We start from the raw sequence: 18,232 nt of genomic DNA, 5'->3' as shown, positions 1-18,232 counted from the left end.
TGCCCGGAGGTCCGCGGACGGCCCAGCCGGCCCCGGGAAAATTTCCCCCCGACAGGAGTTTATTGAACTTCAATCAGGTTTGAAAAATGAGCATCTAATCCTAAATCTAAAGATGGGAGCAAGCTGTGAACGCAGTCCTAGTCGAGTCTGTCAAAATAAAAGTGTCTATACAAATAAACCTATTTCCAATCCTTACTTCTAAATACAAATATTGTGGGAAACAATGTTATGCAAAAGAAAAGTGTTAAAGAAATGATATGTCAGGATATTCAGGCCGCGTTTCCCCCATGGGACAAGGCGGCACACTCGAGTTTAGCACACTCTCTGGCTTCTCTAGCACGAGGATGCATTTCAAGACTTCAACATCAGGGCTTCTGTGCCAAAGTCTCTTTGCCATTCAAAGTCCCTTATTTGAGATGGCCTGATGCAACATGACAAAACATTAAAGTTCCTTTCCTCTCAAGATTTTCACTTATACAACGTCTTGGGTGATTTACTGTTCACCCCGGGTCTCCCTCTGCGGGGCTCAGACCAATTTCATGTACTTTTCCAAACTTTCTCTACTTAATCACAAAGACTTTTGGCTGTGCGCAGGATTTAGCTTGACTCGTTGCAGGACCACTTTGATTCACATTTATTAGTTCTCTTTCAATTGGTCTCCCTCGCCGGGCTCGGGCCAAATGTATCTACATTTGTCACTTCTCAGCTAGATACCTTACAGAGACCTTCGATTGAGCACCCATGCGGTGCCGTACCACTCAGTCAAATGTATTGTAGCTTGTTTTAAATTTCAATCACTCATCAGCAGTTCAATTTCACTTCCGTCTCTTATCACATGCGTTTTAACAATGTTCATTCCAGTGCTTACCATACAATATTGCTGCTTGCAACCTTGGCTTCAACATAGTCCCGTCTTGTATCTTTCTCCCCAACTCACCGGCTTTGTTGATTTCACTGAAGCAGCTTTGTTCTTGGAGCCAAAGATGGTACTACGGTGGATCGTGATACTCCCCGCTTTGATTATAGACGCGGGAGGGCCCCGGGTATCTCCGACACACAATGCAGGATTCTTCAGCCTGGTTTCCTGGTCTTATGCTTTCTATTCTCAAGGTCGCTGGAAAGTAACGGTTCTTTGTCGAAAAGGTCAAGGGAATTTCCCTCCTTGCAATCTCCTTCGGTTTTGCAGTCTTTCCTCTCCTCCTGTGCTTTGCCTCACTCAGAGTGTGCTCTCGTGCTCCGCCTTTTATCGATTTGGGGAAGTGTAATGGAAGTCGGGTGTGTGTGTGTGATGGTCGGTAATTGCCTGACATCAAGTATACTGCTCGAGTGTTAGTCTGTTTTCACTCATAGCGGGCTATCCGTGAGAAAGTGTTTGTGTTGTAAAGTGGGGGGCTAGAGTTCCTAAATATCCTTTCTGGTAGGATGGGGTAAAGGTCTTACAAGGAAGGATATAGAGCATCTCACCATGCAGTTTCCCACTCCCCAAAGACCCCTCACCCAGGTGATCCTCCCAGACTGGTCCACCCCCAGGGACTGGATGCAAAAGCGATGGCCGTGTCCGGGTCACCTGGATGACAAATCCCCAGGGACTAGTGGGTGAGACGCCTTCTGGTTTCTCACCGAAGTGACCAGAAAGCACAGTTAAATAGGCTAGTAGCAACTAGAGACCGAAAACACAGGTAAAATAGGCCAGTAGCGACTAATGTTTCAAATTAAAGCCAGTGCTGTTTCTTGAGCAACTGGCTTACATGTAGAAAAGTGTAGACCTGCACGTAGTTATTGCATTCAGTACACCGCTTTCATTTTCATTCAGTTCTTTACTTGTTGTTGGTGTGTTGTGAGAGTTAAATTTACCCAAAGTAAGGGAGATCAATGGATGCTTCGAAAGGATTGGAGTCTTCTCTGGTGTTTTAAATACTTTGTTAATTCTGGATAATGAAATATGATTGTTGCTAAATGAGGATTTAGAGGAGAGGCTGCATTTTTTTAATAGTAATTTAATGTTATGCTGTGCAATATTTATGAAGCACATCTCTGCAATTTACACAAATATGTGGCCCTGATGACCTTCTTGTGTAATTGATGACGATTCTGAAATGTGCTTGAAGGTCATGGTGTATATCTAGGGATGGTGCTCACAGGGGGTTTGAAATCTAACTATCTCCCCCATCATCTTCCACCATGATTTTCTGAGATAGTGGCTCTGGAAGCGGGTCCACAGCTTAAAGGCATAGCTTTCTTCTACCAGTAGGGGTTTGGTGAAGTGATGTGTGTCTGTGTGATTCCTGTCTGATAGTGTCAGACACAGGGCTAGAATGGTGGTAGGACCTCCTCATCTGACTCATCTCCTCAGAGAGGTGGTTTAGTCTGTGTAACAGTGGTGTCAGTGGATATTCTCAACATGGCAGAAAACTTGTGACACTTCCCGATTCTTGCTTGTATATTGGGATGTGGGTCTGTGCTGAGTGAGTGGAATGGTTGTAATCATGGTGTATATAAATGAAGTAGATTTCTAATTCTGTTTAGGACCATCACCTCCAAACAGCCCTTGGGGGGATCTTTAGATGGCTGGGTGGGATACTATACCCATTACACACAATACATAACCGATCTTCATTTAATGTCAATCGTTGAAAAGGGTTTCTCGGCACATCGTCCTACATTGTAAAGCTCTACTAAGGAGCTCTTGGAAGTAGCTTTAAATTACCTATATTAACGTGTATGGAGAAAAACAGACTATCATATAATTTCAATAACACATGAGGAAATCTACCAAATACATAGGAGGATCAACAAGTGCATGGTGAAGCTCTCAAGTGAAGTACGGATGAGGGGAATTTGGGATCCATTGAAGGAGAGAGACAGCTCGGTAATTGACATGTGCACATTTTTCTTCTCTGCAGAGAATGTTTCTCTTCCTATCATTCGAGCAGAGCCTCGGAACCCAGTTGAGAATGGATCTCTGGCCTTGCTCTGCAATGCGTCGGGCACAGACGTCTCCTATCAGTGGTACCAGGCAGATGCCGTGCTCACTTCTGGAGGAAGGATTTCTCTCTCTAATAGCAGACAAACTCTCACTCTGTCACCCTGCAACAGGTCTGACACTGGAACCAACTTTACCTGCAGGGCTTCCAATGCTGTCAGTAGCTCCACCAGCAGCCCCTACACTGCCACCATCAGCTGTAAGTGTGACCAGGAAACTCTTATATTTCCTAACTGTGAATTATTAGACATATTTGCAGCACTGTGGTCTGGCTTCTTCATTGCATATCTTAACAAAGGTCCATAAGGTGACAGGTAGGAACATTAAGTTCCAAGAATATGAAAAACGACTTCGGCACATAGGCCCTCATTATAACTTTGCCGGTCCAGATAACATGCCAGAAAAAATGCCACTAATTTCGGCCCAAGCATTATTTATGGACCGGCAAAACACAAGTTTGCTGGTGGGAGCCACGAATCTCCCGGCAAGCCTGACCTGCCGGTAGATCAGGCCCCTACCGGCAAAGAAATGCCTGAATCACTGGTGCTGGTAATTCAGGCAATCCCATCCCATGGAGTCCTATTGGACTCCATGGAATGGGAACTTACCGTCATCTACGCTGCCCGTTATATCCCAGTAGTACCAGGCTAGCGGGTGACAGAGGCAGTAAAGCAATTTTGCCGGTATACCGCCAGTAATACCGTCCGGGTACCAGTAAAACTGTAATGAGGGCCATAGTGTTTCATTGAAACTATGGAACAGAGTTATTTATAAGATGAATGTGCCTTTCATACAGATTTAACCTTGACCACATTTTAGATCAATACACCTACTTTTAACTAAACACACGTTTTTTCACCGGGTAATGACTGCTAAGCGTATTTCCTCAGCTCATTCACATGCATGACCTAATGCGCACTGACCTCTGTTGACTTCCCTCTCCAATGGCTTCATAGGTTTTTCCCCCAAGCTTTTCATTAAGTAGTCATTCTGGCACTGTCCCATGTAACTCTGCATAGAAGCACATCCACGCAGTCTCTATGCATTCCATGAAAGATCAGTTTTAATGTTACACTTGATTGCAATCACTTCCCCTGCCACTCTTACATATCACTGCATCTAGTTCTCTATATTGTTGTACTGCAGAATGTCGCTGTCTTGTATGTTGTATGTGTGCACATTTTGAACATTCTGACGTAAAACTTTTTAAAAGGCCACCTATCATGCCACAAGTAGAGGAGCATCAGAAGCACATGATTGGTATTGCACATGGTATATCTGGCCCATTGCAAGCGGGGGCACCTGAATGGCACTTCTTCTGAAGTGGCATATGTTCTTGCACTGGCCTGATTATAACTGCATCGGTATCACATAGTCTATACATTGCTTTTCTATTTAATTTTTATTAGTGAATGCTCTAATTTGGTGTGGTACTTTCAGGGCATGTGATGCGTCTGTTAGATCCATACAGCAAAACATGCACTCATGCATAGGAATACATGGTAAAATCAGGCTTAAAAAATGTCACTCGACACTAGCCGTTGGCGAGTGATAATTGATTCCTGGCGAATAAGAAATGGTGTTCTGAGTGCATGTGGAGAATTGAGTGGCAAATGACTTTGATCCCTGGCTAGTAGCTTGAAACTTGGCATTTATATCCCTGGTCAAATACAGTCCAAGTACTTCCTCAATAGTCTGTGGCATCAATAAAGATACTGTTGCTTATCTGCCAAAGGCAGGATTATTGGCAAACCTTACTAAGAATTAGAGGAAATTCCTTTTGTGCTGAATATATTCACTAATTAGAATATAGGAACTTAATAAATTGGCTTAATTCTTATAAAATATTAATGTAATTTATTTGCTTTAGATGGACCTGACACTCCGGTGATCTCTGTCAGCACCGACCAACCATTTCATGCGGTCGGCTCGGCTCTCACTTTCTCTTGCACAGCTGCATCTTACCCTCCTGCACTGTACACATGGCTCCTCAATGGACAATCCTTACAGAAAACGGAACACAAGCTGCTCATTAACTCACTAACTCTGAGGGACTCTGGGAACTATACCTGTAACACCTCTAACAATATCACGCACCTCTCTAACCATGCAACCAGGGGAATCCACGTCCTGGGTGAGTAATCACACTCTTTATATTCTGGGAGAGTTGGCAAACCCACTCCTGTTCACAAGGTTTTGGTGGTGGTTTCTTTTGCTATTTTCCTTTTGGTTGGGATGTTGCCTCCTTCTTTGCTCTTGTGTACTCTCTACGTGATGCCTTTTATTTGACCTGCTTGGTAAATGGCAAATGTTTAAAGGCCATTGGGCAGTAACTGTCTTAGGTAAGATATTCTCTCGGGTAAATGCTGACAATGCTTGAGTGCCCAAACTGAAACTAGCAAAACATTTTTCAAAAAGAAAAACAATATAGAGATCACTGCCATCTCCCTGTATTTTAAAACACAATATTTCAATATTGATATGCCCAGAACTGCTGTGAATCAGCAAAGAACGTTGCACGTGTAATACGCTGACTAAAGGATAAATAAGTAGTTGTATTTCTTCTTCTGACAAATTCATGGTTTAATTTATTTCCCTGATCAGATAATGATCAAAACACAATTATTTGAGAGATCATTGTTTACAATGAATCAAATGGAAAATGTGCTTCTCAAATAAACTATACCCTACATCAGACTGGTTTATTAGAGACTCGCTAAAAATGGTTATGCAAGGTGTCTGCACACTAAACAAGTAATTTGCCCGAACAGAATATTCCATTGCAGTACATGGATGAGACTGAGAACCAAAGATTGTGTTTCTAGAGCATGCATAGGATATGCATAATAATGACAACCTGCTAACTTAAAATACCTTTATCTGGCATTCTCTACTGATCTTGTCTCACAAAATGATTACATTGACTCAGAATTTGCGTTACAAGATGGACTCGAAAAATTGGTAGTGCTAAAATCGTTTTTGAAAGCACGTTTATTATCAGAAGAGACCAACGGAAAGCTGTTTGGTTGTGAACCAAATCAAAATGGAGATAATTATGAAGAAGAATTCCGTGTGTTTTAGATCCATGCTTCATGCTTTCATGTATTAACATGTGACCCTGCATCAGATTGATTACAATTGATTAGTAGGAAAACCTGCACTTGAGACTTGTCTTTTAAAATCCCTTCTGCTTGTTCTAACGAATTATTGTTTGTGAAACAATGAAGCAAGGACCTTAAAATGTTCCTCCATCGAAGGGAAGAGAGCAAATATCTTGTAACTGTTAAATACAACAGCATATTTTGATTAGTATCCCAAAGAACTCTGAAGAGGAGAGTTTGCAAATAGTGCATCCTTTTTATAGTTGTTTTAATAATTTCTATGAAGCAATCGAGGACATATTTTTAATCTCAGTTGTTTCAGTGAGGACCGGGGAGCATTTGAAAAATGTTGGCAATGAAGGTTTCCAGTACAAATATACAGATTTTACATGGTAGTGGTCATGTATTTGTTATCAAGTGTTTTTGAAGTGTGCTGTCATCCTAATGTAGGGCAGCAGGTGGCAGAATGTTTAGAGCCAGAATAACCCTCGGCTGACCTGAATGAATTCTGTTTGAGTTCATTTGGAAGCTTTGCACTAGACAATAATGAAACCCCAGATTTTTACCCAACGAAGCTACAAAAGAGTGGAAAGAAAATAGCTGAACATGTATATGAAAAGGGGGGGGTAATTTATGTTCTATTAAAAACAAACCATTAATGTACTTATTAGAAATTATGGCAACAATTATTTGATGCAAGTCAGCCCTAAGCGATTTTAGACAGTTGATTTATGTATTTCGATGTTGCCCACTGTACAAATACTTTTTTTACGCACAGGTATGTAAAGAAGCATTCAACCATGTGTCTCCATTTGCTCACAGGTCTGTTAAAAGAGTGTGAGATAAGTAATTACTATATATGTGAATTGAAATGGCAGAAATTTGTATTCTCTTCGAATCATGACTCGAATATCACATTTGGTAGAAAAGAAGGCAATATATGAACAGCAAGATCTCCTAGGTATTCTACTGAAATAATGAAATGTGATCAATATAACCCAATAAGCGTACCGTATTTGTAAACTTCCCAAGAAGGTATTTCAGGTTTTTAGCCTATGCGATTCGTTTTTTTTTCCAGATATGGTCATGATGTGTTTGTTGTTTCTCTTGGTATTTTTGTATTTACCCATCACAAGTGCAAGACAATGGCCCTCATTACAAGTCTGGTGGTCTGGAAATAAGGGTGCTGGTAGCAACCTACCGGCAACTTTTCTGGACCGCCTGCAGGGGCCGCTGCTCCCAGCAGATCTGACCTGCCGGGAGCACTGGCCCCTGCAGGCTTGTTTATCATAGAAGCACCGACACTGTTAGCAACATAGCTGGTGCTTCCATGTCCCCATTCCCGTGGAGTACTACCGGACTCCCGAGGAATGGGGACTAACAGTTCTTGGCGCCTGAAATCCAGGGCTGCCGGGACTTGTAATGTCCCGGTGGCACCGGGATATCAGGCGGCAGAAAAGAGTTACGAGGTCAGCGGCAACCGGCCAGTAGGACCGTCGGGTTAGCCCTGACCTCATAATGAGGCACAATCTCTTTGTTTCAGTGATCTGATTGTCCTAGACATTCATTTTATTTTTCTGAAGCTTTTCTCCACAGTTCTGTTTTGGTCAGGTTTATTCCAGGTCACACTTGCAAGTGACTTTTGAACTGAAAACCTTTGCATGACGTTTCATCCTTTAAACTTACGCATTGAATTTAAGAATATTGTTAAGTGGAAAGGAGAATAAACCATTTGTTTGGTTGAAAAAGCCATTGCAGGAAACGATGACTAAGAATGGTTCTTGGATATTTTAGTAGGAGTGTAAAAAAAACCTTTTATACTAACTCTCATTGAACATTTGATGCAGATATGACGAGCGTGGTTATACTCCCAGTGAATTAAATAGATAATGGCATAAACGTCTGCTTAAGTATGTTTTGGGCATTACTTCCTTTACAATAACACATGGAAAGCAGCTGGAACACAAAGATTTGAGTGAAACTATTCTACTTTTATTTTCACCGTGAAATACATTTCGACTACAGGATACGTGTTGGTGATTAAGCTTAAATAAAGGCACTTCGTCAGGGACAATAGCAACATTAATTGACAGTGGCCTTGCCACTTGTGCCTAAGATTATCAGAGTAAATATTGTATTTGCTAAACAAATGAGCGGCCCTCTACTGCGAAGGATGCTGCCGACCCACAAGGATCTGTAATCATTTTCACACTCTGCCTTATACTAGATTCGAAATATGAGTTTTGATATCAATATGTTCCTACACAAAAGGAAAGCCCAACTATGACATGCCTAGGACACAGGTACCTCCTGTGACCACAAACACATATTGTTTCCTTTTTTGGGCATCTTCAGTGAGGTGCACACAGAGAGGCCCAGAGGCCAAGGAAGCTCATTTATGGATTTCCTTTACTAAGTGTAAAACTCCAAGTGTTCAAACATTTGCCAACAATGTGAGAGACCCTCTGCTGATATTGAACAAAGCCAGATAACCTGTTCAATGGGATGATGCCCACTTTACCAAGCTGCACCTCACTGATAAGGCCCAACAATGCCTGGGAATGTGCCTGGAGTTGCTTGTGTTTCTGTACAAAGGGGATGTGGCAAAGCAGTTCTGGTCGGCTGGTTCCCAATGGTGGCAATACCAGCCTGCTCTGCATATCTCTTGCCCCATACTGCAGTGGTGGCCTCAGATTGGCTAAAAAACAGTTGTGTGGAATGCTGCCCACAACACTGTCAGTGATTGAGATTAACTCATAACATTCCACCCTTCACACTATTTGGCTATAGTTTGTCTCCCTATGTGAAATAGGGTATGCAATCCCAGACATGACTGTATGTCATAAGAAGCCAATCTTCAATGTTGAAGTCCACAAAGGTTGAAACATGCAGAGCGTTGTGTGTGGTTCTATGCACGTTGCACACGGTCTATCAGTTTGGGCTGAACTGCCCCTGGTGGTTGTTGCACCAGACTGATAGCATATGGAGTGTCCTCTTCTGATGCAGACAGGTTAGAAACGGTGGTGTGAAATGTTAGCTAGAACACTGTCAGTGATTAATTAGCTTAGAGTGTATTTATAATCTTCCAGACATTGTTTTGTGTGTGTGTGTGTTATAGTTCTACACTTTTCACAACCTATTTCCAAACATTCCAGTTAAAAAACTAAAACAGGAAAATCGCCACTCCAAACAATACAAACAATATTCAGGGTAATTCATAGAACTCAGCGCACAAGTGGAGCACGCGGCTGGTGCACAGTGTGCGCATGCGACTTTCTGCGCCAGCCGCGTGCGTAAAAATCAATTTCTGTGCACAGCGTATTCATGGATTTTAGCATCCAAAACCAGCCGTGGCGCAGAATGACGCAGCGACCCTGCAGCAGCGCCAGTTATGCCCCCAGCCCCTCCCTATGCACCATGCACAGCGCACAAATCCCGTACATGGCATACAAGCCCCAAACCACGAACACGTCAGTAAAACTGCCCGCGCACCCCTCCGAATACATGTACACCCCGGCGTGGGAACTTTCACATGCGATTGGCCCTGTGCAAGCGGGGTATGTGTTACTGGGGTGCGTGGGAACTTTCACACATGATTGGCCCTGTGCGAGCGGGGTACGTGTATTACTGGGGTGCACGGGAACTTTCAAACGCGATTTGCCCTGTGCGAGCGGGGTACGTGTGTTACTGGGGTGCGCAGGAACTTTCACACGCGATTGGCCCTGTGCGAATGGGGTACGTGTATCACTGGGTTGCGCGGGAACTTTCACACGCGACTGGCCTTGTGCGAGCGGGGTACGTGTGTTACTGGGGTGGGCGGGAACTTTCACACGCGATTGGCCCTGTGCAAGCGGGGTACATGTGTTACTGGGGTGCACAGGAACTTTCACACGCAATTGGCCCTGTGTGAACGGGGTACGTGTGTTACTGGGGTGCGCGGGAACTTTCACACGCGATTGGCCCTGTGTGAGCGGGGTACGTATGTTACTGGGGTGCGCAGGAACTTTCACACGTGATTGGCCCTGTGCGAGCGGGGTACGTGTGTTACTGGGGTGCGCAGGAACATTCACACATGATTGACCCTGTGCGAGCGGGGTACGTGTGCTACTGGGGTGCGGGGGAACTTTCACATGCGATTGGCCCTGTGCGAGCGGGGTACGTGTGCTACTGGGGTGCGCGGGAACTTTCACACGCGATTGGCCCTGTGCGAGTGGGGTATGTGTATTACTGGGGTGTGCAGGAGGTTTCACACGCAAATTTCTTGTCAGAGCGGGTTACGTGTATCCAGTGTGGTGCACGGGGAGTCCTACACATGAATTGGCAGTGTGGGTCCTCCCAGGTGTCCCCTCTACCCCCTCCATGGCCCCTGCAGGCAGCCCACACCACAAGGGACTACCCTGCACCCCTGGACATGTCCCGCAGGCAACCCGTCCACCATGGCCATGTCCCCCAGCCAGGCCACGTGTCACGTTGCACTAGTGATCACCAACTCATGTCCCCTGCACACCCACCCCCCATCAGCGAGGGGCACCTGCCAGCAGGCACCCACTCATGTCCCACACATGTCCCCCTGCACACCCACCCCCCATCAGCGAGGGGCACCTGCCAGCAGGCACCTACTCATGTCCCACACATGCCCCCTGCATCCCCACCCCCCATCAGTGAGGGGCACCTGCCAACAGGCCCCCACTCATGTCCCACACATGTCCCCCTGCACCCCCCACCCCCCATCAGTGAGGGGCACCTGCCAGCAGGCCCCCACACATGTCCCCCTGCACCCCCACCCCCCATCAGTGAGGGGCACCTGCCAGCAGGCCCCCACTCATGTCCCACACATGTCCCCCTGCACCCCAACCCCCATCAGTGAGGGGCACCTGCCAGCAGGTCCCCACACATGTCCCCCTGCACCCCCACATCCCATCAGTGAGGGGCACCTGCCAGCAGGCCCCCACTCATGTCCCACACATGTCCCCCTGCACCCCCATGCCCCATCAGTGAGGGGCACCTGCCAGCAGGCCCTCACACATGTCCCCTGCACCCCCACCCCCCATCAGTGATGGGCACCTGCCAGCAGGCCCCCACTCATGTCCCAAACATGTCCCCCTGCACTCCCACCCCCCATCAGTGAGGGGCACCTGCCAGCAGGCCCCCACTCATGTCCCTCACATGTCCCCCTGAACCCCCACCCCCCATCAGTGAGGGGCGCCTGCCAGCAGGCCCCCATACATGTCCCCATGCACCCCCACCCCCCATCAGTGAGGGGCACGTGCCAGCAGACCCCCACTCATGTCCCCCCACCCTACATGAAATAAAGATGCACAATCATGGCCCATTTCTACACCAAAATACCACAGCACGCCAGCCCATTTCTGAGATGCAATGATTTCTCAATCAAACCCACACTGACATGCCCATCTCAAGACACAAACCAACACACACACACACTCGTTGGCATTGATTGTGTAAACCCACATTTTCACATGCATTAACCCAATGAGAAAATCCCACACATAGAACTAAAATATGAAAATGTATTATGTACAAAAATAAATCAATAAAATGAAAGCATAACAAAATAGCAAACATGAAATGAAAAGCATGTGCAAAAGAAGAGTAAATTAAAAGTATAACCAATACAAAGAAATCCAAAAGAAAAATAGTCCAAACTCTCTCTCCACCAACGCAAATCCAAAGGAAACGTAAAAAAAGATCCATTGATCCATGGTGAAATCAAAAGAAAAAGTTCAAAATAATCCATTGTCCAACTATGTACAATCCATTGTCCAAAAGAAAAATCCATTAATCCATGTACAAATTTAAAATCAATCCAACGTCCAACTATGTACAATCAAATTTCCAAGGGTCCATGAGCCCAACGAAACAAATGAAACATTTCTAATAACCTAACTAACAAAAAAACTATTTACAAAAGTGTGGGGCATAGTCCAAAAGCCCCAAAATAAAGAAAAAAAAGGAAACCTAACACTATAAACTATTTACAATGGTGACGGGCAAGTCCTGTGGCTCACTCAGTGATGTTTTCGGCCAGGGCATCATCGAACTCCATGTCTATTTGCTGGAGGCGGGCCTCTGTCCTGGCCCTGAGGTCTCACAGGGAGGCACTCATGGCCTGTTCCAACTCCCTGGGAGTCGCCTCGAGGCACTCTGCCTGCCTCAACGCCCAACGCATGGAGAACTCCACCCTGACCATGGTGAGCCGCGCCTCTTCCGCCCGCCGCCGCTCCGCACCTATACGCTGGCCCAACCTCAGCCACACAGAAGACACATCCATTCCAGGGTTCTCCTGCCCTCTGGCCGATGCCTGCCCCCTGATGTCGATGACCCGAGCCATTATTTCTCCCACCTAGAGCTTGCTCCTCCTGCTGCTGCTGCTGTCCATGTGCCCTGTCCGATGGTGCCTGCACATCCTCCATCAGCTGGTCTCCAGTTGTGGTGTCCACCCCTGCTGGACCGCTGACTCCTGACTGTGGCAGGGATGGGATCTCCACCAAGCTGGCTGTCTTGGTCAGGCCAGGTCCACAGGGGCCCCTGGTGTAATCTGGGCCGGAAGACAGCAGGGAGAACGACTGGCGCATAGTCTCCACAGAGGAGGAGAGGTCCGCCAGAGTGCGCGTCACATGTAGGAACCCACCAACCAGGGCCCCTCCCAACATTGCCACGTCACAACGCTGCTGTTCGTGATGGTGTGCGTTCTCCACCCAGGAAGAACGCACGTCATCACGAATGTCACGCGTGTGCAATGCGACACCAATCAGGACGGAGCCCACACGTTCATTGGACCCCTCGTCCGCAGGTAGTGGAGAGGCAGATGACATGGCACTCTCCCCTACCTGCGGACAGGCCTGGGACGTGGCATCCCTGCAGGTGCATGGTGGTGCAGTCACAGGGTCAAGGACAGGGTCATGCACAGGCCCCTCCGCGGTGACCTGTGCTGCCTCCTGACCCTGGCCCTGGACTGCACCACTTGCACCAGTGGTACTACCCCCACCAGGCCCCATGTGTGGCTCCTCCTCTGTGGAGACCACCAACCTGGATGTCTCTGTACTGTCTTCCACCATTGCAAGCCCCTGTGGGGGCTCACCCGGCCCTTCCGCCACAGCCGTAGTGGCAGACGCGGCACCAGCCCCCTCGCTCCCGGATGTTGGCAAGTCCTGGGAGGGTGGCTGGGCATTGCGTCGCCGCCCAGTGGAGGCATCCCCGCAGCTTGGCTCCACAGCGCCGTCTCCGCCCTCTTCTTCACTTGATACTGCGTAGAGGGAGACATAGAACACAAACATCAGGGTACAGTACAATATTTGCCTAGACAGGAAGCAATAACACATGAGTGGCAGTGTCTAACGTGACTTCCATCCTGTCCCTCCACAACACATGGGTGAATGCACGCAACACACATGCATAAACAGGCACGGCGCCTGCAATCAACATCAGCATCCATGTACAAGGGCCTCTATTAATCAAAATGTTGCCTTCAAACTCACATGCATCATGGCTCACACTGATCCCATGCACACACATCACCGGAGGGTCATGCATCATGCCTTGTACACCACAGACACATTGGATAGACACAGTGCATACAACGGTGACCGCACTGCATGAGTGAATGTACACATCATCACGGACATATGTCATGAATCCATGGCGTATCCAAGTCACAGACACACTTCTCATGACAGCAGCACCCATCCCTCACACCCCCACCATGTGCAAGAACAGACACTGGCATGCTTTCATGTGTGTATTTGCCATACAGCTCCCCATGTTGCATTGGAACTCATGCACCAACCATGTGGTTCGCACATTACTGGTTTCACATGCATGAACATGATGTCCCTGCACACACACATCCATACATGGCCCATGTCACACATACAGGCAAGTATCAGACTACCAGCTCAATGCAACATGCCCTGTCTCACACAACAATGCTTGGCTACTTACCGCTCAACTCCAGATGGGTCTTCCTCTGAAGGATCTGGGCGTGGAGCGCTGGGCATAGGTGTTCCAGGACCCTCATCTGGAAGTCACTCATGCTGACCCAGCCCCCCTCCGTGAGGTGCCGGGCCTTGTGGAGAGTCCTGGACCTGAAGTCCTCCCAGCGCTTCTTGACGTGCTTGATGTCACGGGTTGCCACCCCCTCCACGTTCATTGCAACCTCTACGTCGTCCCAGATCCTCTCCGTCCTTCCTTGTTGGCGCGTGATGTTCCGAAGAGGGCATCATACTGCCCCAGGACATGCTCCACCAGGACACCAACTTCCTTCACACTGAAGCTGCTGGCCCCCATGCCTCTCTGGCTGGGGGTCGCCAGTGGTCTCAGATGGTGTTTGCCCCGACATGGCGACCCACGAGGCAGGCGTGGGTGGGCAACTGGGTCCTGGGGCTGGGCTGTGGAGCGATGGTATCCCAGTCGGGAGTCTTCTGTTCCAGCAGGGGTGGACACAACAACTGGAACCCTGGATGATGTGTAGGCACCAAATACCAGGGCACGTGGGCAGCAGGCAGGCAGCAGCAGATGGCAGGTGGGAGCGTGCTCGGGGCTCTGGGGCGCAGTAATTTGGCCTTCTGGGCAGGAGCGTGGTCTTCCGTGTGTTGTTGATTGGCCAGCTTGATACGGAGTGATTTGGTACGTGAAAATCTTGCACGTCAGCGTGTAATTCGAGGAAAGGCCCTTCGCGCATAAGCGTGTCAGCACACGTACGCGGTTTAATTGGACCAAAGGCCCTTAGCGCGTAAGCATGCCTTTCCCTCGTGACGTGACATGAAAAAGCTGCATGTCCGCGTGTGAATGCGTGTAATCCGAGGAAAGGGCCTACGCATCTGTGACGTGACGTGAAGCGCGGGCATTTCCCTCAGCATGGTTGCATGTGTACACATCCAAGAACTGCACGTCCGAGTGTCAGCTGTGTAATTGGAGGAAAGGGCCTTACACGCGTAAGTGATGTTGTACGTGTGGGCCGGTTTAAAAGGTACGTGTAGGACCCCATTTCCTTGTACGTGCTTTTCGTGGAGAGTGAGTGGGTGAATTCTGTACTTCTTGTCAGTTCACACGCGATTACTTCACAGCGTTTCAAGTTCGTACTCCCTGTCACCACCGACTGCGTTCATTTTTTTTGTTTGGCCTGTTTCCTCAAACAGCGTTCACTAATTCTTTTGTCCTGTCTCCTCAGACAGCGTACAATTCTTCTTTTGGCGGGGAGTGTTGCCAACGTGCACACGCGCATCTTTTTCACATTCTTTTTCCAGGCAGACGGTGAGTCGCGCACGTATTTACCAACTGTGCCTGCCCCGTGTGTCGCGTACCCCTTCAGAGGTCATTGTAGGCCGCTTATTTTTGTGTTTCTAGGTGCCACAGTGTAGTACGGGTTCATTTTTCCATGCACGTGGTCTACGAGGGGGTGCGTGCACGTTACTTTTTGTTTTCGGGGTGCCTGTGCGTTGCGTGACCCGTCATCTTACCCCAGGGGTCACAGACAGCCTTGCTAGAGCACTAGGGTACAAATTCTATCTAGTGCCCTACCCCTTTCACCCCCAATTGCCCAGGACAATTGTTTACTTCAACTCCCATACGCACAACAACATCAGTGCCATGGTAGGGAGGTGACCAAGCGGTAAGGGAGGCAAAGGTGGCTGACCTCCAAAAGGTGGGCGTGGTGGGCACGGTAGGGGACGTGGCCAGGATTTGCAGGGTGCCCCTAGACCCCCATGTTTGGAGGACCAATCAGGGACACCCATGCTCCCCCCAGGGTTGAGGGAAACGTGGCAGACACCATCCCAGCTCAGCCATTGTTGGACCAGCCCATTGTGGCACCTGACCCGGCAAAGGATGACTCCAAGGCTGTCTTCCAGGTCAGCAAGTCTAAGTCACGTGTGGCGGTGCAAGTTGGTGTCACCAGGCCACATGGATCTGGGGCAGCGATGTCCTCTGCTGCCCCAAGTAGGCAGGGTGGGGAGGCTGCAGGGGCAGCTGCAGCTCTATCCACCCCAGCTCTGAGCCTCCCAGCCGGGACAGCGTCGGTCCAGGTCCATGAAACCGACGTTGCCCCTGCCAACATCACACTTCAGCCAATGCCTGCACCAAGACCTATGGTCATTGTGCCTCGCACACTCCCAGTACCCAGTCCACTAGCGCTTCTACCCCTACTGACCAGAGCGGTGCAAGCCACTCAGGCTCCACTCCACCTTTGAAAAAGAGGACGAAGGGTGCTCTGGCACTACAGGCTGAGATCCCAGACACGGCTACACAGTCCGGCATGTCAAAGAAGCCTAGCTTTAACGATGCCGAACTTCATGCACTTGTGTCCTATGTGTCGACACATAGCCGCAAAATGGTGGTGACTGCAGGGTGCAAGACCTCACCTGGTCAACGTAGGGCACACTGGCAGACTATCGCGGACCGCATAAGTGCCCTTGGATTTGTGAGTCGCTCAGCTGATGATTGCTACAAGCGGTGGAATGACCTGAAACGCAGAGCAAAGAACAAGCTGGCCCCAAATCATTCCGCTACTCTGGTGACTGGCGGTGGGTCTCCACCAGAGGACAACAAACACACTGAACATGAGTCTGTTGCTGGGACCTTTGTCACAGATTAACAGATCCAAGGCGTGGGAGACCTACCTGATTATGACGCATTGTTCGGTGAGTGCCCATGCATGTGTGTGTAATCCATGTGTATGTTGTTTGGGTGACGTGTTCTGATTAGGTGCCAGGTGAGGGTGTGTACTCCTGAGTGTTATGGGTCACCCATGTGCTTCCTCCAATACATTCACGTGCCTTTGATTTGGGTATGACGCTATCCCTTCTGCCCACTGTAGCCAACTAGCCCCACATTACTGCTGTTGCACTTGAACTATCATCTTTCAACAACATTGTTCTGATTTTTTCTGTATTCATTCAGGCTGATTGTTTAGATTATCCCATTTTTCATATGCTTTTTTCATCCCTAATGCCACATATGTGACATGCTTCTGTCATTGTTTAAACCACATATTGTGCCACTTTAGTTACCTGGTTATGTGAATGATTAGACCATTCAGGGCGAGGGAGTATTGGCCTGCTGAAATTTATTGTTAGGGCCTGTTTGCATGTGGAACATGATAGTTGTTTCCTGTCATGTTGAAGTGACCAACCATTGATGTGTACATCTGCCTACAATCACTGTCTTATTGTACACTGGATGTGTTGCAGTGTGTGGCACATGCATATTTTGCAACACTATTCTGCATTAATCTTCTCATCATGTCCATGTGACATGTATGTGTGACAGTACTCATTCACTGACATATCGCTGTAGTTGTCTAATTTACCATGGCTATGCTACATGACATCTGTGTGCTGGCATGTGTCATGTATGTGTATTGGACATGCCACTCACAGGCTGATGTGTGATGCCAGTGCTACACAACATGCTGCTTATGTGTTGCTTTTCCATCTTGGTGTCCTCATTGTCTGCCTTTTTGACTCCCCTTCAAACTCATTGACAGTGCATGCATGCCAGGGTTATAGCCATGTGGGACATGTGTAAACCATGTACAGGATCTCTGTCTTGTCAGGCCTATGTGTGTGCTATGGTGCTCATGCCTGTTTCCATTTCTTGTATTTCATGTTTTTGCAGGTGACGACACACTTGATGCTGGTGAGGTTCAGGAGATGGTGCAGACCCAGGCACCAGTGGGGGACGTGGTGTGGTGAAAACACTTTGGTAGAACTCTCTATGGGGGTGTCAGTGTTGGTAGGTCCGCCTTTGGCAATTACAGATGCAGGGTCACACTCCACAGCATCTGATCCTGTTCCTGGGCCAGCAGATCAGAGGGGGAATGCAGTCCTGCAGCCTCGGGCAGTGCCAGCACAGCAAGGTGCAGATCGCCTTGCCCCGAACAGGTGTGGTACCCGCCGATGCGGTGGCCGTGCGCCACCAGGCAATACTGTATGGGAAAACTTCATGTACGGTATGGCAACCCAACAGGCAGCATCAGTAGAAATGATGGCTCAGTCAATGGAGATAGTGGCCACTTCCATTATCCCCCCATAAAGGCAGATGGAGCAACAACAAAAGGCAACAGGCTCCATTTGCCATTCACACAGGGAAGACATGTTGGCGTCCAACAGGGACCGACGGGAGGCACTGG

The 18,232-nt window shown here is 48.1% G+C and overlaps 1 protein-coding gene across 2 annotated transcripts in view; it reads left to right on the top strand.

Annotated features, from left to right (window-relative positions):
- LOC138531291 (carcinoembryonic antigen-related cell adhesion molecule 5-like) overlaps positions 1–18,232 on the top strand; it is a 262,387-nt gene that overhangs the window by 157,094 nt on the left and 87,061 nt on the right. For both annotated transcript variants that reach the window (XM_069640981.1, XM_069640980.1), the window contains 2 exons: positions 2,904–3,182; positions 4,854–5,117. In XM_069640981.1, coding sequence (XP_069497082.1) covers positions 2,904–3,182; positions 4,854–5,117 — 543 coding nt within the window. The remainder of the gene's footprint in view (positions 1–2,903; positions 3,183–4,853; positions 5,118–18,232) is intronic.

This window comes from Ambystoma mexicanum, chromosome 1q (genome assembly GCF_040938575.1).
Source record: "Ambystoma mexicanum isolate Mex_15411 chromosome 1q, UKY_AmexF1_1, whole genome shotgun sequence".
NCBI lineage: Eukaryota > Metazoa > Chordata > Amphibia > Caudata > Ambystomatidae > Ambystoma > Ambystoma mexicanum.
Note: the sequence above shows the minus strand (reverse complement) of the source record. Positions and strands in the feature narration are given on the sequence as shown.